Source organism: Haemaphysalis longicornis, unplaced genomic scaffold (genome assembly GCF_048455015.1).
Source record: "Haemaphysalis longicornis isolate Haplotype H1 unplaced genomic scaffold, Haemaphysalis longicornis Haplotype H1 scaffold_1, whole genome shotgun sequence".
NCBI lineage: Eukaryota > Metazoa > Arthropoda > Arachnida > Ixodida > Ixodidae > Haemaphysalis > Haemaphysalis longicornis.
Window position 1 is genome coordinate 455,625,594 of NW_027526203.1, and position 27,459 is coordinate 455,653,052.

Below are 27,459 nucleotides of genomic sequence, written 5' to 3' on the forward strand. Positions count from 1 at the left end.
TCTTGATCCATGCCAACAGGCCACGAATGGAATGCCAGACTGGGACATAGTTGAACCTTACCTGAGGTGCGAACACAGTGCTGTCACACGTTTCTCTCCTTTGTGCACACTCCCGGATCTTGATTTGCGCATGCACGTCAAGTAGTGGCGTCATCTGAAGCCCCGAGGCCCAACAGAAACTTGTTGCATAACAGAGCTGCGCTGTAGCGGCACCTTCTTAGCCAACCTCATGTGAGGGTTAAGAGCTTGCTTGGTGCTCCGCACTGTAGGCAGATGACTGGCAGACAATCGGTGGCCCTTTAAATGTTTCGTGATGGAGCCAATCGTAGATATATGTCATGGACACCTGGCTGGAGGTGAGATACGAGAAAGGCCATGCATACGAGACTTTTGACGTTTGTTAGAGATCTCACATTCAAGCCATATGGTGCACCTCATATCTCAGGAATGCCTTCAGTGAATGGGCACCTAGCCACATCCCTGGCTTCCTGTGTTACATTGCAGATTGATTTTGATGTGCCTAGAAGCTGTGTTTGAACCTGCTCCTTTGACACAATTATCAAAATGTTTATTTTTTATTTTTTCACAGCTGAACGATACTCTGGTGTGTACAGGAGTATCGATTTGGAAAATTGTTTGACAACCCTTTAACACAAACACAACTCTACGAGTGTGTTTTCACAGTAGTACCAGCACAGCGCTTGCACAGTCCCATCAAGTGTGAAGAAAAAGTGAACAAAGGGCACAGCTGTCAGATTAATCAACGTTTATTGTGTAGGTTCTTACAATAAATTGCTTGGAAACTGACTGCTGTTGATTAGCCGCATGAGGTAAAATATTTGCATCCTTTTGGCAGAGGGTGCACAAACTGCACAAATTGTTCATGAGATCCAGAAATAAGTTCAATTTTTAAGCGTCACCCATATAACAGACAAAAAAAAGTTTAACAAAGCAGTTTCGTCAGGTGCACGAACAATCAGGCACAATAAAGCAGAATACAAGGCCTTTAATACTAATAGTATCCAGTTTAAAGCCACTTAGAATCTTCCAGAATCAGATCTGTATGAAGCAGAACCTTAACAAAGATTACAAACAAACAATTAAACCTAATAAAACTAAGTCTTTTATATTAGTAAGTGCTAAGCACACATGTAGAGGCTAATACATCTTGAGTGCTTTGCAAAGCACTGCTACAACCTTGATGCCTACAAGAATGTCAATAAACAGTGAGCCATTCGATTAGCTTGAGGGATACTTTGTGACTGCATCATGAATGGCTTTGGCAACATACTCCACATTGCCGGTGTTCAGACCGCAGATGCTGATGCGACCATCTTTTGGTAGGTACACATGGTATTCGTGCACAAGGTGCTGCACTTGCTGTTCTGTATGATGTGAGAGGCAAGAAGATAGAATTAGACTGCCACTCACCGACAGAGGGCCAAGGATGACCCGGCAAGCTGAAAAGCAGTAAATGCCAGAGGAACAGGCGGAATAAGCACTCACGGTTTAGTCCAGTGTAGGAGAACATGCCGATCTGCTTTGTGATGTGCTCCCAGCTGCCTGGCGTGCCCAGTTCATGGAGCTTGTCCTGCAGCGCTTTCCTCATTGTTATTATCCGGTTGGCCATCGTTTGAATGTGACCTTTCCTGGAAATTTAATACGAAATCAACAGTGGTGATTTGTATGGCTGGAAGCAGTGTTGCGAGCCCTCCTCACTGGCGGTGGTTTTAAACAAAGAGAGAGAAAAAAAAAAGACGAAAACCCTGAACATTAACGCATGACTGATCAGATGATGTCCTATCTGATTGAGTCATCCCAAGATTGTATTACCAATATAGCATCACCTCTTTGGGAAGCTTGCAATACTTTCAGAATTTTTAGCACCTCAACATCAAAAAAAAAAAAAAAAAAAAAAAGAATTATGCACAAGAATGTGTTCTGCAGCACTCACAGAAAAAAAAGAAAAGAACACGCCAGAGGTGCGAAAGCTGAAACAGATTTGGGAGCAGTTTTTGGAGCAGAAAAGTGTCGATTTTGGAGCAGAACCTCATTTTGCAGCAGTCAATGACACTTAATACTAGCAACTCGAGGGGGGCGGGGTTCACTTTTTAATGTGGTTGGAGTACAAACAACAATGAAACAGAGCTTGGAGAATTTTTTTTTAACACAGTATCACAAGGTACAAACTGCACTACCTCAGTACAAACTCACAGAGCTTGGAGAATTTTTTTTTAACACAGTATCACAAGGTACAAACTGCACTACCTCAGTACAAACTCCTTCAATTTTATTGGGGCTGTATGCATAGACAATGGAGAGAGCGGTTAAAAATATCAAATTAAAAAACACTGCAATTGTAAGGTGTCTTTATCATCATTTGAACGATGAAATTATTATTTGTGTAATCCCAGACTGTGTTATACGAACGAGAGTGCAGCCACGGCAAAAGTTGAGCAAAGTGAGGTGACGATTCTTGCACCCCACCAGCCCTCCCTATTCAATCCCTGAGGTGCATGTTCACCATGATTGTAATTTCAGTAATCTCCTACGTTTAGCCACCTCACCTTTGGCATTGAATTTCACTTCAGCTACATTAATTATTGTTACTCACATGCAATAGTAACCTGTCCCACTATCGGGCGCTGCCCGAACACTCTGGGGCGATGCAGCCTGCGCCGCAACTTTCCGTGTGTCGATCGTCCATTCCCACGGATCGCAAGCTTGCTGTCAAACACAGCAATAACTCAGCATCTTATAACACCGCAGTGAGTCGAAAAGTTTGTTTCACAAACCCCAGTTTATGATGCACGCACCGCATTTCACACTCAAGGATGAACGGCGGTGAAGTCGTCGTTTTCGATGAGCTCCATCTTTCGAGCCGCGCAACTTCCCATAACCTGGCACACGTTCTCAAGCATTATCGCTGCAATAATAGCACTGTTCAGTACCGCAACAGGTAAACGACTAAATGGGAACCCAGCCGCCTGCGTAACCTAAACCAGGGAAAAAAAAAAAGATTGGCGAAGCGTATACTCAGCACCTGAACTACGCAACTGCCGCTATGCCCAGCAATCGGGAAGCTATCGTTTTCTTTGTTTCACAGTATTTCTTTTTTTGCCGTTTTTGTGTTTGTGAGAGACGATAGAAAAGATGACCGGAATACAGAACACGAGAGCTCCTCCAATCTAGTCATATTAAGATGGCGGCACCCGGGGGGTCATTAGAGTTTTAGCACTCCATATGATCCGACTGTTCCGTCCGTAGTTACCATGTTGACCAGCACCCGACTACGCCTGTGTGTGCGGGAAGGGCAAGGAGGACACCCCCCACCGTAACGAATACGCGGGCATGGCAAGGGCCGCCGGCCCACGGAACTAATCCACCCTACCGCAACGAATAAACAACTGCTCAGATGGGTCCTGGTCAACACGGTGCCCACGTACAACACGGAGCATACGGAGTGCTAAAACTCTCTATAATGGTTCCAGTGTCATTCCGGAGATGCAGTGCACCGAAAATTGCCGTTTTTTTTTTTTTTGTCAACTTGTGCAAATAGTTTGGCACCTAAGCTGACATAAGTAACTTTTTATGGAACTTTGCAATGGTCTATAAAATGTGCAATCCGAATATGTGAATTCCGAAAAAAAAAAAATCTCGGGGACTTTTATCGCTGTATGATCCCCATGTTTTTTGATTGATCGATTGATAAATCACTCAATCAATTAAACCACTAAAAACAGCGACACCTTGGGGCTGCTTGGAAAATCATGTCACATTCGCATTTCCCCCCACTGAAACTGATGTGAGCATCAAAATACTTGCTTTTCTGGCTGTTTTGGAGCAGTTTGGCTCAAATTTCACAATTTTAATGCTGTTGGAGAAGCTTGGTCCAGCTACCTCACCCCTGACAAGCAGCCATTTCTTTTTTATTTTTTCTGCATCTTCCTCAAGGCCTGGCAACATTGATTCCCTCAAGCTTTTTCCATGTAGCAGTTGCGACAGTGAAGTGAGGAGCAGTCTCAAGCTCTGTGGTATGTAGACAGCCAAAGATGAAGTGCACTGGGACTGGACTGGTGCAAATGAAGGTGCGTGCTGCACATAGGTTCATCCAGTTTTTGTCTGGATAGGCACAGCTGTGGTTTTTGGTGAGCATGGGTGACTTTACCGTACCTGTCAAGAAGATCTGAATGCCAGCCACTAAGACTGTGCCATGATGAACCCATCAAAATGTACACAACAGCGTTGCCTCTTGGATGACCCATGATTGGTGGCCCCACAGCACTTCTGGATAATTGATGACATCAACTCCCAATGTGAACTCAATGTGGACTTCTGTGAGCTTGTCCTGCATATTTCTTGTCATGACGCCACACGTACATGCTTCTGCATTTTATTTGGCATTACATTTGTACTCTGCCTTGTATTTCGTCACTAAGAACCTGTTGGACTTGTTAGTAGTTCATGTCAAACACTCATAAGCAGTGCGGTAAATGTGAGGACTCTAGGATCAACGACACACCACGAGGGCTCGTGGTGTGATTTTTCCCAGCGTCCTCATGTTTACTGTGCTGTAAATACTTGACTTGTATTCTGCCCAGCTGCTTCTATAAAAATATAAAGTAACTGAGTTCTCTATCTTGTCCTATATCAGCTACTGCTAATAGCAGTGGCACTGGTGTCCCCTAGTGGCCGTTGTGCACACCACATTTGTCACACTCGTTGACCTCACCACAGAGGGCACCCTCTACAGCTGGTAAGAGTGGAGCTTGTAGGCATTGCGCAAACTGCATTGATTACCCGTTACACTGCGTGACCCGTTTCACCGCTCTCACTTTATTATGAGTCGGTTTCAGCAGTCGTGCTTACCAAAATCGACCTACTTACATAGATGTTAAGAATGCATAGTGTGCGTACACTTAAAAAAAAAAAGTTATGTATTTAGTTACATCTGGGGTTTTGTTACATTGAACCTTGTTACAAGCAGGTTCGCCTGCATCTGGTCAGTGATTTCTCTTCCTTGTAACTTCATTATGTGAAGACCTCATCCTTCACATCTCTTTTTTGAAGTACCACTTGAGCTGACTAGTGTGAACAAACCCTACAGATTTAAATTGCTATCAGAACTCTCAGCTTGAAGTTGAGCCATAAGAGTTTTTTGGAAATTTTGAGCAATTCAATACATTTTGATGTCAGGCCTGCACTGAGCTTTACACTAAAATCATCCAATGCACAGTTACACTTTAGAACTGCGTAGTCCACTTGCTAGTCCACAATCCTGCACGATTTTTCTCAGGCAGCCTGACTTGCCCTGGCTTTTGTGTCAGTTTTGTTGACCTCTCAGTGTTGCTTGCCAGTCACTCCCAACGCCACACTGCACATAGTCCACAGTCGGCACAGGGCAGATGTCCAGCCAGCCAAATGTCTTGTTCCCATGCAGAGCAATTTTTGGTGTCGTCGGCCAAACAAACATTAAATTTAGATATTTTTTTTCCCTACAACTGATACCTCTTCGAAGATAAGGTAGATTAGCAATCAGACATAGAAATCCTTGTGTACATTTTCCAAAAATTAGTTGCAGGTATGTCTGCGTGCTAAACACATAATGCATTTCTGTTACACAACCCAATGTATCAACATAGACTGGCTGGACCTCGCCTTTAGTATCCTGCAGCGTCATTGAGCGATACTCTACAGGTAGCACATGATGCTTATGATTATGCTGTTGTTTTGTGTAATAACTACACTCTTGTTTCATGGCCTTACTATTCACACCAGATGGATGATATAAACTTTAACCTACCACTCCTCAAAGTAGTCTGGCGAGTTGAGAACCCTGGAGACAATGCGGGCGCCATGATTGGGTGGGTTCGAGTAGTTCCCTCGGACAAGAAGCGTTATCTGAGCCAGGACGTTGGTAAGTGCTGTCTTGTCATTCACGACAAGCAAAAGGTTGCCAATTCGCTCATCTGAAAAGCACAGTAGAGTGAAACACATATGTCACAAACAGCCCACATTACTTAACCTGAGGGAGCTTCATAGCTTTTCAAAGCTCTCCTCGCTTTGGCAAACGATACTGTGTTTAGAAATAAATAATTGCAGCTGGCATTTCGCCCTTGCTCTTTTTCAATTTTTCATGACATGATGCAAAAGAATGCATCACACATCATGAAAAGAAATGGCAGAGCTGCCACTTACGAAAAGGAAAGAAAATAGCCGCACGATTCCCCAGCATGGCCTCTGACGGCTGGTAGCGGATGCACCAGTAACATCACATTTTTGTTCCTGGTTTTTGTATGTAAAAAGTCAATGACCGTACAAAGCTTCCGATAGCTCCCACGCTAACCTGCATAAATCTTGGAGTGCACTTGTGTGACAAGGCAAAACATTTGACTGAAATAAAAAGATAACCACATTTTATTGCTTGATTGTAGGGTTTAACGCGCCGACGCAACGGAGGCGATGAGGCACGCCGCAGTGGAGGGCTCCGGATTAATTTTGACCACCTGGGGATCTTTAACGTGCACCGAAATCTCATACACACGGGCGTTTTTGCTTTTCGCTTCCATCAGAAAAGCGGCTGCATCGGCTGGGAATCGAACCCGTGTACTCGTGCTCAGCAGCACAACACCTTAGCCACAACCACATTTTATAACTGGCAGAGAACTTGTTTAAATAATCTTTGACAGCTGAAGTTTGTGCCCCTTTACATGTCCTTGCCTCAGTGTTTTCGTTTCAGAAAAACGCTCAGACAAGCTCCACCTATCCCAGTTCCCCATTTACGATATGCAATGTTACAAATTGTAGAGCAGGAATGTGTATGAGGCGAAGATATGTCTTTCTGCTTTTAGTATTTTATGCGTTTAACTGTTTAACTGCTGTTCGTAAGCAACTGATAATGCCATGACTGGTATATCTCTATTCATGGCATCAAAATACTGTATACCAATAGATATTAAATTGTTTCGACACTTTAGAGTCTTTTTAAGTGACACAAGACCGACACTCCTTCAGATTACCTTTTATTTTCTGCAAAACTACTGAATAAAAACATAGGTTTAGACACTGAAGAAAAATATACTGTATTTGCTGGCGTAATGAACCCTTGCAAAAATTTCAATAGAAATTTGTATTGGTCCAATAAAAATAATGCATTGCTCCTATAGGTAAGGCTGTTGGTTCTACTTGAGTATCTATAGGACCAATACAAAATTTATTCAAAATGCAATACAAAATATAAATACGAACTAGAGCGCACTAAATCGAAGATTGGGGTTCGGGGCCTTCAAGTTTTTGCGTAGGTTGGGTTTGTTCAGAGAGTCATGTCACTATTTCACATTCCTGTAATTGAGCCACACAATAATTCAAACTTTCACAAATAGAGACCATGAAATGTGTTTTTTATTTTATACCTTTACGTCCGCATTTCATTTGTCTATGACTGTACATCTAAGTCATGGCATGCTTCCAAGGTTTTCGGGAAAAACACTGAGCACATATGCATATCTTGTCGTAAAATAAATTTACATTGAAGAGGTTAAACATACGCTTAAAAAAAAGCCTTACTAATCCTGTCTTTTTACGCCACTTTTGTAATGAAGTTGTACCAACTTTTTCTTAGTGAATTTACCAGCATTGCTTATGCCATCCAACATGAGTGCAGTAGAAATGCCAGGAAAAAAAAGAAAAAAATTACACCATCTTCCCGTGGGGAACCCTGATGAGGATGCGAAGCATCGTGGCGGTTCCGTGTGGTTCCATTGTGTTGCCGTTATGTTGAGTGATGCGATTTTTACTAGCGCCAGAGGGAATTCCGCGTCCGGGTCCACACCGGTGGCAAAGGCACGCAAGTGCTGTTGTGTTACGGTGAGTAGGCGGTGGTTCTCGAGGCGCCGAAACTCGTCCATCATGTTCTTGTCGATGTTGTCTCTGTGGTAGAATCGGTAGTCTCCGTCAGCTTTGGTGAGGTAAAGGTTGTTGACATTGGTGCACCGGCTGAGAGCAATGTACACGCCTACTCTTCGCAGCTTTGTCTTCTCGTTCTTCTTCTTCTTCGGCGGTTCCCCTACGGGAAGATGACGACGGTGGTTGAACGCAAACCTATCTCGTGATGGATTCTTTGATTGGCCAATCCCTAGGGGCATCCTGCCACAATCAGCATCAGAGGCGCTGCGGACGGGGCTGGATGAGCTGCAAGGCGCGTGGCGCTTCCCGCCACAGCTTTCCCACGGGAAATTCAGCATCCCCCTTTAAAGTTTTCAGTTCGTCGTTTCCGTTGACGTTCAGCTTCGCGTGCCTTCGTTGTATCAGTAGCTTCTTGACGTAGTTTGAATGAGTCAAGGACATGAGGCGCGTTCATAGCACTTGCTCCTGTCCCGGATTTGTAGCGTAGTGGGAAGAGCACCGCGTACCTCCCGTTGTGGCCAGAGAGTCGTGGGATCGAAACCGGACGCAGCTAACTATTTCTTTTTTTCATAGTGTAGTATCGTGCAGCTGTGGGTGTAAGGAGGAGAGTTGCGCATGCGCAGTGTGAATGCGGACGCCGACGCGGGACATGCCGAGACCATAAGATGCTTTCGCATCTAAAAAAAGAAAAGCATTTCTAGTAATGGTGATGCGCTTAGTTAAAAATGCAGGGTACTTACTGTAGAGGCCAAAGTTTTTAGCGAATGACTGGGCACAAAACAGTTCAAAGCCCTGGGAGACAAAGTAGCGGATGGCCCAGCTGTCTTTTTCCAGGCTTCCAGAAGCGAATCCTTGGTAAGCACAGTCAAAATACGGGAACAGCTTCTTTGCCTGCGCAAGATACCATTTGGAGGACTGAATGCTTGACCAAACTAGGTTTCAGTTACTCCCAGTAGATTCTGCCCAAACGCTTATACCTTGAGCAGCCAGGCTTTACTAGTTAAAAAAAAAAAGAAGCAGCAGCTTAACATCAAGACAGATAGTGACGCAATATTTTGCCATGTTCTGAATGTAGCAGCTGCAACTTGTAGCAAACATAGATTACTATTGTTTTAGTTTATGTATTTTATGCTGGTAGCACTTTTTGACTATGAGGATTTCTGTAAAAAAGGGGTAAGATCAATTTAATTATCTCAATGTTTAGAGTAAGTTCAGATATCATCCCACATGTGTTTTTGTGACAGGAGGCCATTACAGAGCAGAAAACACAACTAGCAATGCTTTCTGTGAGCTTCCCTCCCTCGCATTACATGCGGAAGAGAACTTTTTGTCATTTTTGCTATCCCCAAATTACACCTTGTATTATACAAGTGTACATACATTAACACCTTCCTGCCCACATCTATTCAAATCGATAGTATACTATCAACGCTTTCAAGTTCAAATTTTGACGTTTTCTCGTTTGAATTTGGTGCTTTATGAGTGCGCTCTGAGAGCTGGCGCCATCTACTGAGTAGTAAAGATACTTAAATCCGCTGGTTTTTCTTTTTCTGCGTGCTGCGATTTTTTAAAGCCCCGCCGGTGTCATGTGACGGTCGCTGCGATGATACCGAGACCCGTGCTGACATCACGCGCTACGGCACCATGGAAACACCGCGTTTTTAGTGATTGAGACGATTCTAAATGCGACTTTTTGAATGACATTAGCAGCACTGACTCTAAGGACAACTTTTCATCATCAGATTTCAGCACTGAAAGCGACAGTGCGCCAAACCCGCCCAGAACCTGATACCCCTGTTCAACACAAGCCCCAGAAAATGCAAAAGTATCGAACCTGTGAATTGTGCTACACACAAAAAAGGGTGGAGCAGAAATCCAATGTCTTCTGCGATGCTTGGTGGGCAACATAGGTTTCAAGGAACTGCTTTGCACAGTGGCACGAAACGCACTAGTGCTAACATATTTTTTGCAAGTCAAGAAATTTTAGTCAGGCACTTGATATTCACAACAGATTTGCACTGAGAGTATATGTACATGTATATCTTAAATTTTTTGTGTATTTTTCTCTGTGAAGCAATACCAACATTTTTGCTTATTTTTTTGTTTGTCCCAAAACTGTTCTGTACAGCTTTCTTCTCTTTTTTCAAATAATGATTTCTATTTGAAACAATCACCCCTGCAAAAGAAAATTACTCTTCTACAATTCGATACCATACACTTATATGTTTCATATTTCTTGCGACTGGGAAAAAATTGATAACTAGACTACCCAAAATCACTGCTTTTCCCGTGGGCAGGAAAGGAAAGTGTTAAGCGGGCTTTTGCGGTAAATGCCATTTTTTTTATAATGATAATGTGGGCACTGTTCTACACTTCACAGACTGATGTACAGTAAACCCCTCATGTGCAAACAGAAGTTTAACTACATACAGCACTACTAGGCATATGCAAATACAGTTGAGCCTCGTTATAAGAGACACTGATGTAAGAGACAAATGGTTATAAGAGACACTATTCACCCACATGGTTGGCTGCCCTATCTTTCCCATTAAATCGACCTCTTTTATAACGGACATTGGATGTAGAAGATTGGTTATAAGGGACAAGTCATCCTTGAAGTTTTATTTATTTATTTAATTTCCTGCAGCGCCAAGATGGCATTATAGCAGGGGGAAATTGAACATGTGGTCATATACATGGGGCAGTCAGGCTACAACACATCGCTGAACATCGTCACAAATACAAAAATAAAAACAGAACTACAAGTCTAACAGATACTTACTAAAAAGCGCGTCAGTGGTACAATCAACTATAGCACTTGGCAACTTATTCCACAAACTAATGGTGTGAGGAAAGAACGAATCTTTGAAAACATTTGCACGGCAAGGTATTTCACGAATTTTCCAACTATGGTCACGCCGTCTAGATACGAAATGTGGGGTAAACAGAAAGATGTCGGGATCAATGCCAGTTTTTTTAAAATAGATACGATAAAGCAAATTAAGTTTGACATGCTGCCTGCGTTCTTTTAGGGGTTCCCAGTTAAGCTGGCTTTTAAGTAATGTAACACTGGATCGGAAATTGTAATCACCCGTGGCAAAACGGGCGGCACGGTTCTGTACACGTTCTAACATTTCGCATAAGTACGCAAGTTGCGGGTCCCAAGCGGCGCACGCATACTCCATGATGGACCTTACGTGGGTGAAATAAAGAAGTTCTTTCAGTTTAGGAGGGGCAGCCCTGAAATTGCGCCGAAGAAAGTTAAGCATTCGGGAGGCAGAAGAACAAACATGTTCAACCTGTCTTTTCCAGGAGAGGTTGGATGAGAAGTAAATGCCGAGGTACTTAAAATCTGTAACTGTGTTAAGGGGCACATTGTCAAGAACATATTTCGACAAAATGGGTTTACGACTACGCGAAAAAGTAATGTGCTGACATTTCATTGCATTCAACGTCATTTTCCATTTTTTACACCAGCGCTGAATTGAATGTAGATCGTTTTGAAGATGGCATGTACAGCTGAACCTCGTTATAAGAGACACTGATGTAAGAGACAAATGGGTATGAGACACTATTGACCCACATGGTTGGCTGCCCTATCTTTCCCATTAAATCGACCTCTTTTATAACAGACATCCGATGTAGAAGATTGGTTATAAGGGACAAGTCATCCTTGAACTTTAATCAATAATCTCGCTTGTAATAGACATTTTAACTTCAGACACAGTGCCACCAGTCACTAATTGCAGTTGCTTCCATCCTGGAAGCACAGGTGGACGACAGACGCCTGCAGTCGCTATTTATTATCACTTCAGCAAACACACAGTGGTTCAGTCAGCTATGAAATGATGATGAGAAGCCCTGCCAATGGAAATGCAACTTGCAGAAGTGATTGAAGCTTACTGCCATCCATTGGATGGAGCGCGATCGCACATGCGGGTTCTCCCACTGGCATAGCTCCCAATCAAAAAGCATCGCAGATGTTGAGTCCTGCAAGCATAATGAATAGCCTGAGCACACAGCGGAAGAAGCTGTGCGCTCCGCCTATTCATTAGGCTTGTGAACTCAACATGTACGATTCATCTTCCACAAACGAGGAAAGAAAAAAAGCTTGCAGAATCGGTTGTAAAATATACAGTGTAAATACAGTCATGAAGCAAACAAAGATTCAGAACTGTTTCATAAATTCTGGGGGCCAAACATAAATTAAAATGAATCTTTTGAAACATGCTGTAGCATTCTTTTGAGCTTGTTTTAGTCATAGGGTGCCCACATTGAACTAGGGTCTGATTAGTAAGTGAAAACATGGTACCCTGCTTATAAGAGACATCTCGTATAAGAGACAGAAACTGCTCCCCGGTACGTGTCTCTTATAAAGGGGTTCAACTGTATCATGCAAACTAGTTATACGGTGATAAATGACACAGTCGTCAGCATACAGACGCACTTTGCAGTTAAGATCAGCTACAATGTCGTTGATAAAAACAAGAAAAAGCAGAGGCCCCAGGACAGACCCCTGCGGAACACCGGAAGAGACACTCACTGCATCAGATTGGCACCCATGCAAAACAACGCGCTGCGTGCGATTTTCCAAATAAACCCTTATCCATTGCATTACATTGCAGTCTAAGCCAAGAAAAGATAGTTTGTGTAAAAGCAAGGCGTGAGGAACACAATCGAAGGCCTTCTTAAAATCTAAAAATACACAATCTATTTGTTCGTTTTGGTCAAATGAGGAGAAAATGTCATGACTAAATTCAACCAATTGAGTCGTACAGGAAAAGCCAGCCCGGAAACCATGTTGATAATTTGTAAAATAATAATTGCTTTCTAAATGTTTAATTACTGCACTATAAATTATGTGCTCAAGAATTTTTCCGCACACGCTTGTAAGAGAAATGGGCCTATAATTTTCGGGGTTGCTTTTGGAACCGCTTTTGTGAATGGGGACCACATTAGCGGTTTTCCAGTCACAAGGCAGTTCACCGGTAGCGAGCGTTATGGTGAACAAGGTAACCAGAAAGTGGGCAATGATTTCAGAACAAGCATGCAAAACATAATTCAGTATGTCATCCGGTCCACCAGCTGAATTAACTTTAACATTTTTAAGCAGATTGAGGACACCATTATAAGTGATAGTTATGGGGTCCATAGGTTGGTCTATCGTTTCAGGCACAGGAGGGAGGTTTCCTGAATAGGGGGGTGCAAAGACTGATTTGAAATAATTATTAAGACAAGTAGCTTTTTCAGAGTCGTCCGTAAGTATTTCACCATCAACTTGGAGGCTGGGTACCCCTGTAGGTTCCTTGCCCTGGGATTTAACAAATTTCCACATTTCCTTGGGGTTTTCTTTAAGCTTCGTTCCAAGAGAACAAAAATACTTCTCCTTGGAGTCTTTGTTACGACTCTTTATATCGTTGCCAAGCTTCCTAATAGCATCTAAAATGTTTAGGTTTTTACTTTTCCTGTACGCGTTCAGGAGACGACGTTTTTTCTTTATTAGCAGCAAAGTATCTCGAGTCATCCATGGCTTATCAGCCCGTTTTTTACGGGAGATAACTTTACTAGGGACATATTTTTCTACTAAGTGTTCTAATTTAATTTTCAGTGTGTCCCATAATGAATTGCAAGTAAGTGAGTGGCTCATTTCATTAAATTCTGGAAGGAAAGACTGAAGTTCTTCCGATAAAGCTGCGTAATCACCTCTGTTATAGAAAAATACCTTTCTCGGATTGGTGTGCACTCTTTTGCAGTTATGCGGGGACAGATAGGCATGAACGCCGTCATGGTCGCTGATGCCTGGGATGATATTAACATCTTTGATAAGTGATTGTCTGTTTGCAAATAGTAAATCTAAAACAGATGCTTGTTCTTTCCATTTTCTAGTGGGTTCGTTTACAAACTGGAAAAGGTCATTGGCGAGAACCAGTTCGTGAAAGCTTAACGAAAGTGCAGACGAATCTGTTAAGACCGATTTCTGATTTAACCATAGCACTTGCGGCATATTGAAATCGCCTCCTAGTATGTAATCGTTTTTTAGAGTAGACAGGAAGTCCGATAAGGACCGAAAAACATCCGGGTTTGTGCATGTAGGAGGACGATAAAAGGAACCAATTGTTATGATTCCGCGTGTGTGAACGATACTGTCAGTGGACTGGATTGCAGGCTGGAGTCAACGAGCACAAAAACGCCCCCTCCCTTCGTGTCCCTATCACTGCGGTATACTTCAAAGCCAGGCGGGAAAACTTCTTAATCAATAATCTCACTTGTAACAGACATTTTAACTTCAGATGCAGTGCCACCAGTCTCTAATTGCAGTTGCTTCCATTGTGGAAACACAGGTGGACGACAGACACCTGCAGTCGCTATTTATGATAATTTCAGCAAACACAAAGTGGTTCAGTCAGCTATGAAACGACGAGGAGAAGCCCTGCCAATGGAAATGCAACTGACAGTAGTGGTTGAAGCTTACTGCCATCCATTGGATGGAGCGCGATCGCACATGCGGGCTCTCCCACTCGCGTAGCTCCCAATCAAGAAGCACTGCAGATGTTGAGTCCTGCAAGCGTAATGAATAGCCTGAGCACACAGCAAAAGAAGCTGTGCGCTCTGCCTATTCATCAGGATTGTGAACTCAACATCTACGATTCATCTTCCACAAACAAAGGAAAGTAAAAAAAGCTTGTAGAATTGGTTGTAAAAAAACAGTGTAAATACAGTCATGAAGCAAACAAGGTTTCATAAATTCTGGGGCCAAACATTAATTAGAATGAATCTTTTGCAACATGCTGTAGCGTTCTTTTGAGCTTATTTTAGTCATACGGTGTCCACATTGAACTAGGGTCTGATTAGTAAGTGAAAGCATGGTTCCCTGCTTATAAGAGACATCTCGTATAAGAGACAGAAACTGCTCCCCGGTACGTGTCTCTTATAAAGGGGTTCAACTGTACTAGTGATTTTTGATTTCAAAGCAAATGCTAAGCAAGTCATAATTTCCCTTGAATAATTTCAAAGCAAATGATTGCAAGAAAGGCAACCAAGAGCCAACACAAATACTGCGATGAACTTAAACACGCGCAAAGCAATTCTCAAGGCCCCAGCTAAAGTCCAGAGAATCACTTTGCATTTTATGCACCCGGCAGTAATCCCCAGCAGGACTTGGTAGCATAGCCCTAAACTGGGTCCTAATATGCATGACACCATTTCTGTCGTCACCAAGAACCGCTGCCACTGAATGAGGCATCCACTTGCAGACCCTCAAAGCACGAACACTGAAGGGAAACTTCCAGTTCAGGGTTACTTGAGTTTTGCAATGTGCCAACCGAAATGCAGTGAGTGCATATTCACAGAAAATGTCGAATGAATCCAAAGTTTGAAAAACATGATTTTATTACTGTTACATCCGTATGTTCAGTGTACAGCGGCATTCGACACAATGGTTCGCTGAATCCACTTACTTTGAAGTAGTAACCGTTAAGTGCGAATATTTTTAAAGGTGCATTAACCGATCCTGCGATACCACACTACTGCAACAGCAAAATATGCCACTCACCTTCATGACCTCGGCAATCTTTTTCCACTGATCCTGAGTGGGATCGATGCCAGTCGGGTTGTGAGCGCAGGCGTGTAACACGACGACGGAATCTGGTGGTGCATTCTGCGACAGGGACATTGAACACGGCACGATGTGGAGAAAATCACGGATTTAGGCCGTACAGCATAAATTAGAAATGTGAATAAAGAATGCTTGGAACAGCCCTGGGCGTAAGGGGTTAACAAAGGGCTGGTTTGCCTACATTTTGATGTTAATGTTATAAGGCATTCTGAAATGCTTATACTGAATTGCATCAATTCTAGCATCCTTTATAAACTACATATTCAAAAGGAATACAAATTAGACATTGGTACTGAGTTCCCCATCACCACAGATCCTTTTTCATGATGCTAGAGACTGGCTTCAATCACCAGTAAATGCACAAGAATTTCTGGCAGAGTGAAAAGATATGGGAATATGTAGCACAAAAGGAAGCAGGGTAGCACTAAATGCAGCTGTGTTATTTTTCTCAAGCTTGGTTTTTGCTTTTTTTTTCCACCCCACCCCATACCAAATGTAGTTTCAGTAGTTTGAGGATTAGTAGTTTCAGAGACTTAACAGATTATTCTTCTTTTAAGGTGAAAACCTTTTACAGTAGACTCCAGTTAAGACGAACTCGGTTAAGACGAACAACATTTTTGCTCTCTTGTAACGTCCACAATGCAAAAAACCTCCACTTCAGAGAAATTTCTGAGAATACGAACAAATTTTCATGATCCCTTCATGTTCGTCTTAATGGGAGTCTACTGCATTTACCATTACGAGAAAAGGTGATGGTAGTGCCCATGACTGAACATTTATTAATTTTTGGATAGACGTAACTCCTGTTTGCGAAACACTGTGAATGTCTGGCCTCCGGAAGGCCCACATTTGTGGACTAACTGCAATCAAACATGTCCACTGCTCTAGAAAAGCACAGCACTGCTTCTGTCTATTACCTGTTTCGCTACGTTTCATATTTATGGCACGTCTTCTTCCTTTTTATATGCCTTTTTTGCCAACGCTGCAGTCTCTAGTGATTCCAGCAACGCTGCACCCCTTTGAGGATGCGCTGTGAATTAGGTCTATGCGAAGACCATATGGACTGCAGACGTTCAGTGCCAGTTGGTACGTTCATTTACGCTCTCTTTTTCAGTTTGCTCCTGCCAAGGTGGTGGTGGTACAGTAGCCAACCATTTTTTCGTACTCCAAAAATTCGGACTTTCCCAAGGAACCACCAGTTGTCCCATAAGCGTAACGACTCAATTCAGACTATTTTTTGTCCCCCCCCCCCCCCCCCAAGGTCCAAAAATCGGTCAGCTACTGTATAAACATATATTGAGCTTTTTATGAGACTGGTCCGTCAGTCCAGGTATCCAAAGGACGATCGGGCGGTAATCGAACTTGACGCCTAAAGAAGCTGGACCTCCAGTTGACCTAATGATGGTCGTTAGGTTCCCCCACAGCTCAGAGAGAGGGAAGGGAGAGAAGGGGAAACATTGGTAATAAAAAAAAATAATCACCATCCTGCCCTGCGAAAGTGGATGTCCAGCGAAGCTGTTTTAGACCCCTACATATGCTAATGGGGGAGGGTATGAAGTTCGTCGTCTCGGCGGGCTTGCTGCTTGCACTCGGCTTCTCTGGCGGCAAATGCTGGGTCCTGACGCATGCATCTTGGGTCAGAACTGCTGGGTCCTGCCTAGCCTGACGCATGCGCTAGCCCTCGAATGATGTCAACCACCATCCCCTTTGAGAGCAGCTGCAAACCGAATCTTTACCAGAACACATGCGAGGCGGGGGGGGTTCCCACTGTTCACCAGCACCTTATCATCCATAATGTGGTTTCGATGCTTGTTTTATGGTTTTTTTCTTTACACGAATACTGAGCATATGCTGCACACCTGGGCGAGAACTGCTGGGTCCTGCCTGAGTTTTTCGTTTACGACACGAAATTTTCCGACCAACGAGAGGCTAATTTACAGCTTCGCTGCAAAGTATGCCCTCAAGCATGCGCTGCACCTCAGTTGCTAGGCAATGCCTGGGCATGCACAGAGCCATGTGGAGGAACAAAGAATGTGGCAGCTAATGTTATTCATCCATAGCTTCATAGCACAATGAGATTGATATGCCTTCAAATGCCACAAAAATGGCGAAATCAATACATCCCAAGACACTGTTGACAACAGTTGGCCTTATTGCAAAAAAAGTTCCGAAAAAACAAAGAAAACAAGCAACAACGTACAGAACTGTAGCCAAAAATGGTCATTCGGAGGACTTTTGAGTATGGCAGCTCGACAAATACTCATGATAGGACTGTTATATTTTGCAAGTATTTTCTTTAGAACCTACAGCTTAAAAAATACGAAACGAAATTTCTTTTCTGGCAATTTCTTTCGCTCTAAAAAACCAGGGTCGCCCCACTAGAAACTTTTAGGACAAAAAAAAAAATTCACTGAACAATTGGTAACACCGCGGAAACAAGATTTTTGAATTCGCACCATATCTTTCCCCATTTTAGCTGAGTTGTTACCTTAGTCATGCTACAAATGGAGTCAGTTCAATTTGTAGCAGGTAATAACATCAATTAGTACTTCCTGATGGCTAAGGCACTAATTCGATCCGAGGTAAGTGTTTGTGTTTTGGCAATTCTGGTCAAGCATGCCTGCACGCAACTCACTTCCCAGAAAAGTTTTGCCTGCTGTCAATGAAATAAAAGTAATTTTCTGATTGTCAAATTACTGTAATTATTTTGTGGTGACCACTGCGACCCAGCTTTAGAGCACTGTTACTCAAGCTTAAATATTCAGCTCGTTTTTCATTGCCCAGAAAAATTGTGTTGCAGGCCACTGCCCTGGTTTTCACAGTGAATATTTCTTTAACCAGAATTGCATAAAGGTCGCTCATGCGCAAATATCAGGCAATGCTGCACTCGACTAAAAAAATAATGGACTAACAGGGGAGAGGGAGGGAGAGAGTTGTGTAAAATGTTCATACCTCCAGGTCCTCAATCATGCCATTGAAGTCAAGGCAGCGATTCTTGGCATCCCAGTAGCGATAATACTTGATGTTTTGAAACCCCGAATGCTTGAAAACTAAAACGTGGTTCGCTAGAGTGGGAGAGAGGAACAATTTTGAATGCATTTCGATGCCATAATGTGCAGTTATAAATGGTGAAGGCACAAAGAAAAAATATGTCTAGAGCATAGTTTGGCCACGGGGCCCACGGGAAAAATATCTGCCTGAAACTGCATTACAGGATTGGGTGGAAAAAATATGATCCTTAAGCGAACAAGAAAATATATGTAAGATAAATTACCAATGTGAGCAATATTATAAAGAATAAGATTAGGAGAGCATAAATATGTAACAAATTTCCAAAATTAATAAAGCTACAAATAACATCAGCGTTGCAACAGACAGCCAAGTAACTAGGACGGCCGGATTAATCAGGATTGCTTTGTGGCTCTTCAGCAAGCACTAATTTTATCCCCCACAAAAATTCCTGTACATTGTAAGGAGAGGGAATCGTGGAAACCCACTTGCCGGTGCAAGTGGCCAGCAAGGAGGCATCGGCCCCCTCACTCGACAGCCAGGTATGTGTTCACGATCACGTCACAGGTCATGTGGAAACATGGCTGTCCAATGGGGCAGTGGGGAGAGCTACTCGACGTCACTCGGAGAAGACAGATGGGATGCAGCGACCTCACATCGCCAGGCTCATAGGGCAACGGCGACAGATCAGGAATGAAGGGGACCGAGCTCTTTTCAGCTAGCCTCGACCAACGTCATCTGCCCATTTGCTGAACCAACGAGAGACCCCTGAAAGAAGGGAGCGCTAAGGTGATAATAAAGCACCTTGAGGATTTCCCTTAGTTGGCCTTGTCTCTTTCCCGCCTCCAATTTCAGCGCCGTAGCCATGGCAGCTGCATGTGGAGGATTGTTCAAGTGTGACCCATGCCACAATGTCGCCCTTGCAAAAGTTTGTGTGGGTAGCCTAGCCAAGATTCAAACATGCAATGCAATGATCAGAAAAAGCCTTATCAAATAAACCAGGGTGTTAATATGAATTACAGGTGAACATTTAAAAAGACGGATCTCAAACCACCAATTTGCTCCAAAACTTCTATTGGTAACCACTCTCTCGTGACATACATGGGGGAGCCGACAAAAACGAACAATCAGTGGACCTGACTACACGTCGAAAGACGCAGTCTGGCAGGAACTGAAGAATGCCCTTCTAGTAAACCTAGCGGAGTGTTACATCAAGAGAACCGGTGTTAGTCACAAGTGCAGAGCTTGTTTCAGACAGTAAACCTCAAGCGCGAGATTACATCCCACTGGAATTGGACAATTACCACTCAACTCACCTATGAATGTTCCAATAAGGTAACACGCGACCCTAGTCCCCAATATTTTTTTATTTTTCACTACACACTGCTACAGTAGAGTGAGCTACACTTTTGAGTCATCCTGTAACGCTACACAGAGATGGTGCCATGTACGTGTGAATTTAATTTAACAGCATCAGCCAACCCCTACAGGCCGGTAAATAATGTCGTTCCGTGACAGCCCTCATTATTTGTACGATTAAATGCTGTCACAGCCTTGTTTATGTTGTTCATAATTATTTTGCCTAATTAAGTGTATGTTGCCTTTCACTTGACATAGCGGCAGTTTTTTTTATTAAAGGTACACACGCACTAGCTTTCTGACATTGGCAGACGCACAAAAGCTGTTTTCCCGAGGCTGCTTCCCATAAAGCAATCCGAACCCCATTAGCACAAAGGCCAATGAGTGATGGTGGATGTGGTGATGTGCACTGCCATTGATGACTTATTTGCTCCCTGGGGAGCACAAAAGTGAACCGTTGATGTTTCATGCCGTCGTTGCTGTGGGAAACCACGAGCGAGTGTAGCAGTGCAATGCCAGCGTCAGCCAACATCGAACCAATACAGCAATGCTTGCCAGCAGTGCATTCGTACCTCAAGGTAATAAAAGTTTATTTCATTGCCAACTGGAGTTCATAGGCATCAGCCAGAAGTCCCTGGGCTCTGGTCGCATTTTCGGTCAAAAAACGTTTTAAAGCAGAGAAACGCAAAGAGAAAAAGATGACGATAACAAGAAGACATGTTTGGCAATTGGAGACTAATGCCTTTGCAAGCACTACATCCTAAAGAGTGCTAGATGTCCACGTAATTTTTTACTTTAGTTATGCATAAAAATTTCCACAAAGGCAAGGCAATAAGAAGAGAAGGAAAGCACAGACAAATTTCAAGCATCCCGGCTTTCTGTAGCCTCCAAGATACCTAACGTACCCCACAAGTTCGAGTTCAGAGTCAAAGTAGTCGTGGGCACTCACGCCAGGTAGGAGTCGACACGTAGATTGTTGTAAACTTCCCATGCTTGCACAATAGGTCAGCGCCAACCCGCAATGAGCCAGTTCCACTGAGGCACTGGACGCCAACTGCCTGAGAGAGGGGGTGAGGAACAGTGACAAAATTACCACCAGCCGACAGGCACACCTAATTGAGACTGGGGCCACAAAAGTGTTGCATACTTGTCCCTCTTTGATGGCCGGGTTGTCATCCCCCAACAGCATGCGAACAGCGGCCTTGCTGAAGTCGTCCAGGCCAAGCTGACCGAGGTACTCGTGGTTGAGTGAGCTGTCTACAGCCATTTCCTCCTCAACTTTGCGCACCACTGGCAGGACCCATGGCTTCGCCTCCTCAGTTCTGTAAGCTTGCACAAACAGGCACGACCATTACTCAGAGGCATGGGCTCAGGACAAGTGTCACCACCACCGTAACCAGGAAAGTTATTGCGCCAGTGTTATTGTGGGCATTAAAATGGCCAACACGCGACCTAAAATCCCCGCTGCAAAAGACTTCTATTGATGTGCCGGACTACTGGAAGAACTCTTCCGTTATTTTTTAGCAAAAAGTCTGCACTGGCCAAGGTTGCCCACTGTGGCTGTGGGATGTCCCAAATGCTGGAATGAACTGCTGTTGGAATGGCAAGAATTGAAACTGAAACAATGGTGGCTGCTTGTTCCGTAGGTAATGTTGACAAGCTGCAGTTTGTACACCTGTAAAACGATACATGCATCAAAAGCTGCCACATACATTTATTTTACATGTCTAGACAGTTACCTTGTCACTGCATGATTACACAAGTTTCGCAAATCCCTGTAAACAGCTTCCACGATTTGCGACATCATAAGTTGAGGTGTGGGGAATTGTGTAGTGTGGTGATACCTGCTTTTACACTTTTGGCCTTTTCTGTGTTAATGAACAACCGCTGTAATTGAGTGGTATACTTCTTTTTTGGGCATGCACAGTAACTCACTGCATAGGCCAGCTGGTTTTTACAAGTTGGTGGTCCTTTAACACTTTCCTGCCCACAGCTATTCCAATCGACAGTAGTTTACTGATGCTTTCACTCTAATTTTGACATTTTCAGATTAAAATAGCGTGTTTAAAGAGCTAGCGATATCTTGTGGGCAAAACAGACATCAGCCTCTATCTTTTGCTCGTTTGCTTTTTGGTTTCGTTTTTTTGGTCGGCGCAGATTTTTAAAGCGCCTCCAAAGTCATGTGATGGGTGCTCGTCGGCATCGCATGCAACGGCACCACGGAAATTTTGCATTTATAGTTTTTGGATAAGTCCGCATGCAACTTTTCAGACGATATCAACAGCACTGACTCTGAAGACAACTTTGACTCGTCAAATTTTTCCTGGGAGGTGTCAACTGGCCTGGAACCTCACCACGCAGTCATCCGCAAGTTTCACTTTCTGTTTGGAACTGTTTTGTTGCATCCGTTCGCTGATAAAGATAACCTGTGCTCTAGAGGTCGCCTTTCTTATCTACAGCGTGGTAAATTCCTTTGGGTGGGAGTGGTTCTGCTGGCTGCAGCACAGAGTTGACTTTTGATCTTGAAGGCCTCTGGGAGCCCCCATTTTAAGTCAAGTATATTTGCAGTTACACTTCTGATATTTGCAGGACCTCTGCACAGATATTATGCTTAAATAATGTATATACTGAACTTTTTAAATGTGTTTTCTGTGTGAAGCAACATGAACATTTCTGCTTGTTTTTTCCTTGCCTCCAAAAAATGTGTGCACTGAAATTTTGTTTTTCCAAATAAATGTTGTTTCGAACTAACCCCATTGAAAGGAAATTTACTCTTTTACATTTCGATACCACACGCTTAAGAGTGTGTATTTTTGGCGACCCGGAACAAATTGTTTGTTAGGCTATCCAAAATCCCCGATTTTTCCATCTGCAGGAAAGTGCTGCAGCAAGATGCTAGATAACTTCCCAGCCTTGTTATCAGCATACAGTATTACGCAGCAAACGTAAGTATCGGTATTGTTTTTCCGGTGCGCACCACAAAGCCAAACTGCAAATGTACTAATAGACACAATGTCTTTGCGATAATTGGAGCTTCTGGGGTCCAAAGATTCTTGTTTGAATTATCAGAGAGTTATGAATACATAATTCCCACAGCTATTAATGTAAAGCAAGATTATTAGCTCAAACCTTCTTCTGAAGATTATGCATCACAGCCTGCACTTGGCAAAGGGATTTGAATGCCCCGCCATTTTTTATTTCAATGTCGCGCGGTATTTAATCCCTAGCAAAATTTCTGTCAATGACAGCCAGCTTCCTTTTTTTTGGAAAGCGCTTCTTATTTGGCCTACGTCTACATTCTATTTATTGCAATGTGATGAATGTCATTACGTAACTTTTTGAGCCATTTTCTCAAACCATTTTCTCTTGGCAGTAATTTCCTACCATAAAATGAGAAGTACACATGAAGTGAAAAGGCCATCTAAATTAGCAACCTGCGAATGCAAGGTCGCAGAAACTTACTCCACCTTGGGGGGTTTCCCCTAAATCTGGTCGATTAACACCTGTCCTTCACTTCGAGTTGTTGATCAATTCGCTCTCACGCTACAAACGACTAGCCTCCCGGTTAGCTCAGTTGGTAGAGCGGTTGCTCCGGTTAAGCGGTGAACCCGGGTTCGAATCCTGGACCAGGACGAATTTTTCTTCAACTGCGAAGTTTCCGAGAAAGCTGTATAGCTTTCCTTTGTAGCCGTATGGCTACATTCAGGTGGATGTCAAACTTTCCTTCACAGAAACTTACTCCACCTTGGGAGTTTCCCCTAAATCTGGTCAATTAACGACTGCGAATGCAAGCTTCTAAAGCAAGGGATACACATTATCTTTAGCAATGGATAAAAATTTGTGCGGTTTTATGTGTCAAAGCTACACCCAGGGCCCTGAGGAGAGCCATAGTGGAGGGCTCCGGATTAATTTGACCACTTGGAGATCCTGATGGGTGCAAAATGTGACGCGAGGGTGTTTTCATTTTTCACTTTCATCAGCAAAACCATCACTGTGGTCAGGATTGAACTTGCACCCTTGGGCTCAGCAGCTCCACACCGCAGTGACTCATAGCAACAGCTGCTGTCACCGGAAACTGCTTCCATGTGCCACAGGAAGCCGTTGTTTTTCACTGCGGCAATAAAACCAGGTGTTCAGAGATTGTAACAATAGAACTGAGGCACAGTCACCGCCAGCAACGAATATTACAACCTTTCCATAAGTCACATTGATGCAGCTGCTTATTTTTTTTCATCCTGAACACAAACTATGATCCTTTTCTGAAAACTGAACTAGCCAGTGCACTATGGAATTATTGATGCTATGTTATGCAGTTTAAATATGTGCAAATAGTTAAATATGTTTAAATATGTGTAATATTGTTCCCTCCTACGAGTTGTGTTTTACCTCTTCCTTTTTTGCTTACCCTTGTTTGTTGTTCATAAGCTGTATACCTCGGCCAAGAGCCCCCCCTACGTGCCCTCAGGCAGGTGGACATAAATGAAATGAAGACCCACCGCGGTGGCTCAGTGGCTAGGCGTCGCGCTGCTGAGCACGAGGTCGCGGGTTCGATTCCTAGCCATAGCGGCCGCTTTTCTGGTGGAGGCGAAAAGCAAAAATGCCCGTGTGTACGAGATTTCGGAGCACGTTAAAGATCCCCAGGTGGTCAATATTAATCCGGAGCCCTCCACTACGGCGCGCCTCATTGCCTGCGTTGCGTTGGTGCGTTAAACCCTACAATCAATCAATAAATGAAATGAAATAAAAAAAAGTAATTCACATGGAAGTATGTATCTGCAGTTAAAGGAATGAACTCCACCTTATAGCCGGCTTTTGCGACGCTTGTCGAAGACACGCACACTTTGCACCTTACGTAGATTGGGACGCCGTGTCACATATCAAGCCAAACACACCCCCTCTGATATAGTGCCACAGCTGTGATTAATTGCCAATATGGAAGTATACCTAACTGCAGATGAATTTAAATCTTCGGATGCCAAGCCTTTATTCCACAAAAGTCGCCAAGGTAAGGGACGGCACGTGCTTTTACCATATGAATGAGGAATTTTAGGCTTGAAAAGATACCTCTGTCAAAGTTTGATAGCTAAAACTGTGGGCTTCCACGTCTCGAACTTCCTTTTTACTATTTATTTTTGCTAGCGCACATTTTTTTTTTATTTGCCTTCGAATTTTCATGTCCTGGAAAGCTAATAATGGCAATATGTTGTAAGCACACTGGGAGTGTAATGCTAACCATACAAGTCATATAACGTAAATGTGACTACAATGGCAACACACAACTGATTAGTATGCATTACTGTAATTGTAATAGCTATAATTCACGCAGAACAAGCCAACTACTCAAGGAATATGAGTGGATCGCCTTGAAATTGACGAGGACATGGTTCATCTTTCCACGGTGAGCTTTTGCCCAGGTAGAAGAGGAACAGTGGTGAGCTGAGTTTTAGGTTCAGGAAGAATATTGTCAGAATGTGCACGTTCCCCCCAATTTTTACTGAATAAACGGTGTTTCGAGGCCCTCTATGTTAATGATTCTACAACTATTGCCAAGTGATGTACAAGTCAAAGAACGTATTTTGAAAGCAACCTTTACAGGTAAGTGTTATTTCAGTTCGCATTTAAAACCAAATTTGAATTGATCGCACAACGTGTGCAGAGAACTAATCTAATTGAGCGCGCATATTAACAGATAAGGCCCACGCGCGCATCTGTCAAACAGTATCGACGACTGTGCCGGAGATTACGTGACCAGCGCAGCGTGAACAGCCTAACGCAGACCTTTGGCTCGCCCGAGCGCGCATCCTTGAAGTGCGCACAAAGGTTGTTTCGGTCTTAGGTTTTTGCTTGCAGGCGCTGGTGTGCCCATAGATAGACAGCCTTTGTTTACCCTTCAGGTAATCAATGCATCAGGCAGCGAAAAGTTAAGTAATGCGGTAGAAACGCACCTTCAAATTACGCATGAACGGACCTCGAGATACGATTGAAGAGGGGAACCAGGAAATGTTTATCCGAACACGAAGAGTTATTTTTTCTTCCTATCCGTACAGCACAGCGATCCACTAGTTATACAATACATTATGCCGATAGTCAAATGTCAATTTCGTACCTTCCATGTATGAGAATTTGCACAACTGCAGGACAAGTCAATAAATGAAGATTGAGCAGTCAAGCTTACCTCCAACACCAAGGTCCACTTTTTGAGCAAAGGTGTCCGCGCGGTACGCTCGCATAAGAGCGAATATTTCGACAGGCGGAGCAGCCTCCACGCAAGAAAAACGGCTCATTTTGTACAGCGTAACGAGCAGAAGCGGTCGACGACGTGATCTGCCGGTCTTCCGGTGTTCTTGATGCTTGAAGCACGTAAGGGCACCTTCACCCACTTCACCTTTCAAAGCTAGGCTAGGAATGGACGAATCATAGAGTTTTATACAATTGCGCATCATAGACGTATGCTAGCAACAATACCTTTGATGCATTTCTTTCCTCCATGCTTTGATGCATAGAGTTCTCGGGCTGTTTGCGCAAAATCGAAACTGCAATTTTTACAGCTTTATAGGACAATCATCGCCCCAAAAATGGCGTATGATGTTTTTTGCAATAATTACACATTTACAAAATACGTCAATAGCCGTAGACTAAGCCTTTATTTGGCTCCCACGGGCGAAAATATGTTTTTAATGGATTGCTAAAACAAAAAAAACAATAAAAAACAAGGCTTGAGGAGATGCATTTAGTTGTTGCAACTTGCAACCAACGCATTTCCTCCATGAACCAACGTTACTAGAATCTATAGGGACCGGGTGGCCGTTGTGTGGCACCACCATCGCTTCAGCGAACAGCGCCGCCCGTGGCGAACCGCTCGTCAGTGGAATGCCGGTGGCGGTCAGCGCAGCGTAGTCGTGCATGACTTTCTGTCGTTCTGCTGCGGTGCGGCTTGCAAAGCATAGATAACCACGAGGACTTTTTTCAGATCAGTAAATTTTGAGCGTGGAGGCAACCTTTGCGAGGCATGCCATGTGTGTTATTTGCGCCCATACTCAGTAATTACAAATAGCAGACGACACTCAATGCGCCAAGCTGGAAGTCAAGATGGAACTGAAAGTCCGTTCCTTTGCGCAATTTTTTCATGCTTGCATGCATTTTGGCGTATCGAGGAGTATATTGCAGTTAAATGCTCCCACAAAGCCGGTGTGTACAACCAATTCAGGAATGCTGCAGCACTGGTCTTTGGCCGTTGATGACGAAACGGCATCGTGCACAAGTGAAAGACGAAGTTGGGGGTGCCTTCTAAGATTTACATCAAAACAGAAATTGTGATAAACGACGCTTCCGTAACTTTATTAACTACGGCAGAAACGTGTTTATTTCACAGAAATGCTCTTACTACAGTCATCGGGAATCGTTTACAGAATAAATACGAAATGATAATAGAACGTTATTGCTTGTCGTAGAAAAGCATTGCCTTACAAGAATTGCAATGGTTGCTGGCTAGTTGGTTAAGGGTTTTTCAAAAACAAATTCCTGCGTGGCTGAAGGAAGCGAGACAGGAGGGTGCCGAAAACCTGTACTCA

General features: G+C 43.4%; 1 protein-coding gene across 1 annotated transcript; it reads right to left on the reverse strand.

Moving 5' to 3' along the window:
* Positions 1-751: 751 nt before the first annotated feature.
* Positions 752-26,294, reverse strand: Got1 (Glutamate oxaloacetate transaminase 1). Its single transcript, XM_077687864.1, has 9 exons — positions 26,064-26,294; positions 21,036-21,217; positions 20,838-20,946; positions 18,473-18,585; positions 15,458-15,562; positions 8,646-8,796; positions 5,804-5,969; positions 1,507-1,649; positions 752-1,385 (listed from the first exon to the last, which is right to left on the reverse strand). Exons 1-9 carry the CDS (start codon positions 26,170-26,172, stop codon positions 1,240-1,242), a joined length of 1,224 nt encoding a protein of 407 aa, XP_077543990.1. The 5' UTR covers positions 26,173-26,294; the 3' UTR covers positions 752-1,239.
* Positions 26,295-27,459: the final 1,165 nt, after the last annotated feature.

Bases quoted from the DNA above. Each gene is read 5' to 3' on its own strand.
- Got1 (XM_077687864.1), bottom strand. From the start codon at position 26,172: ATGAGCCGTTTTTCTTGCGTGGAGGCTGCTCCGCCTGTCGAAATATTC. The intron at 21,218-26,063 runs GTAAGCTTGACT...TGTTTGTGCAAG, and splicing joins AGTGGACCTTGGTGTTGGAG to CTTACAGAACTGAGGAGGCG. The intron at 1,650-5,803 runs GTAGGTTAAAGT...TTAAATTTCCAG, and splicing joins CCAGACTACTTTGAGGAGTG to GAAAGGTCACATTCAAACGA.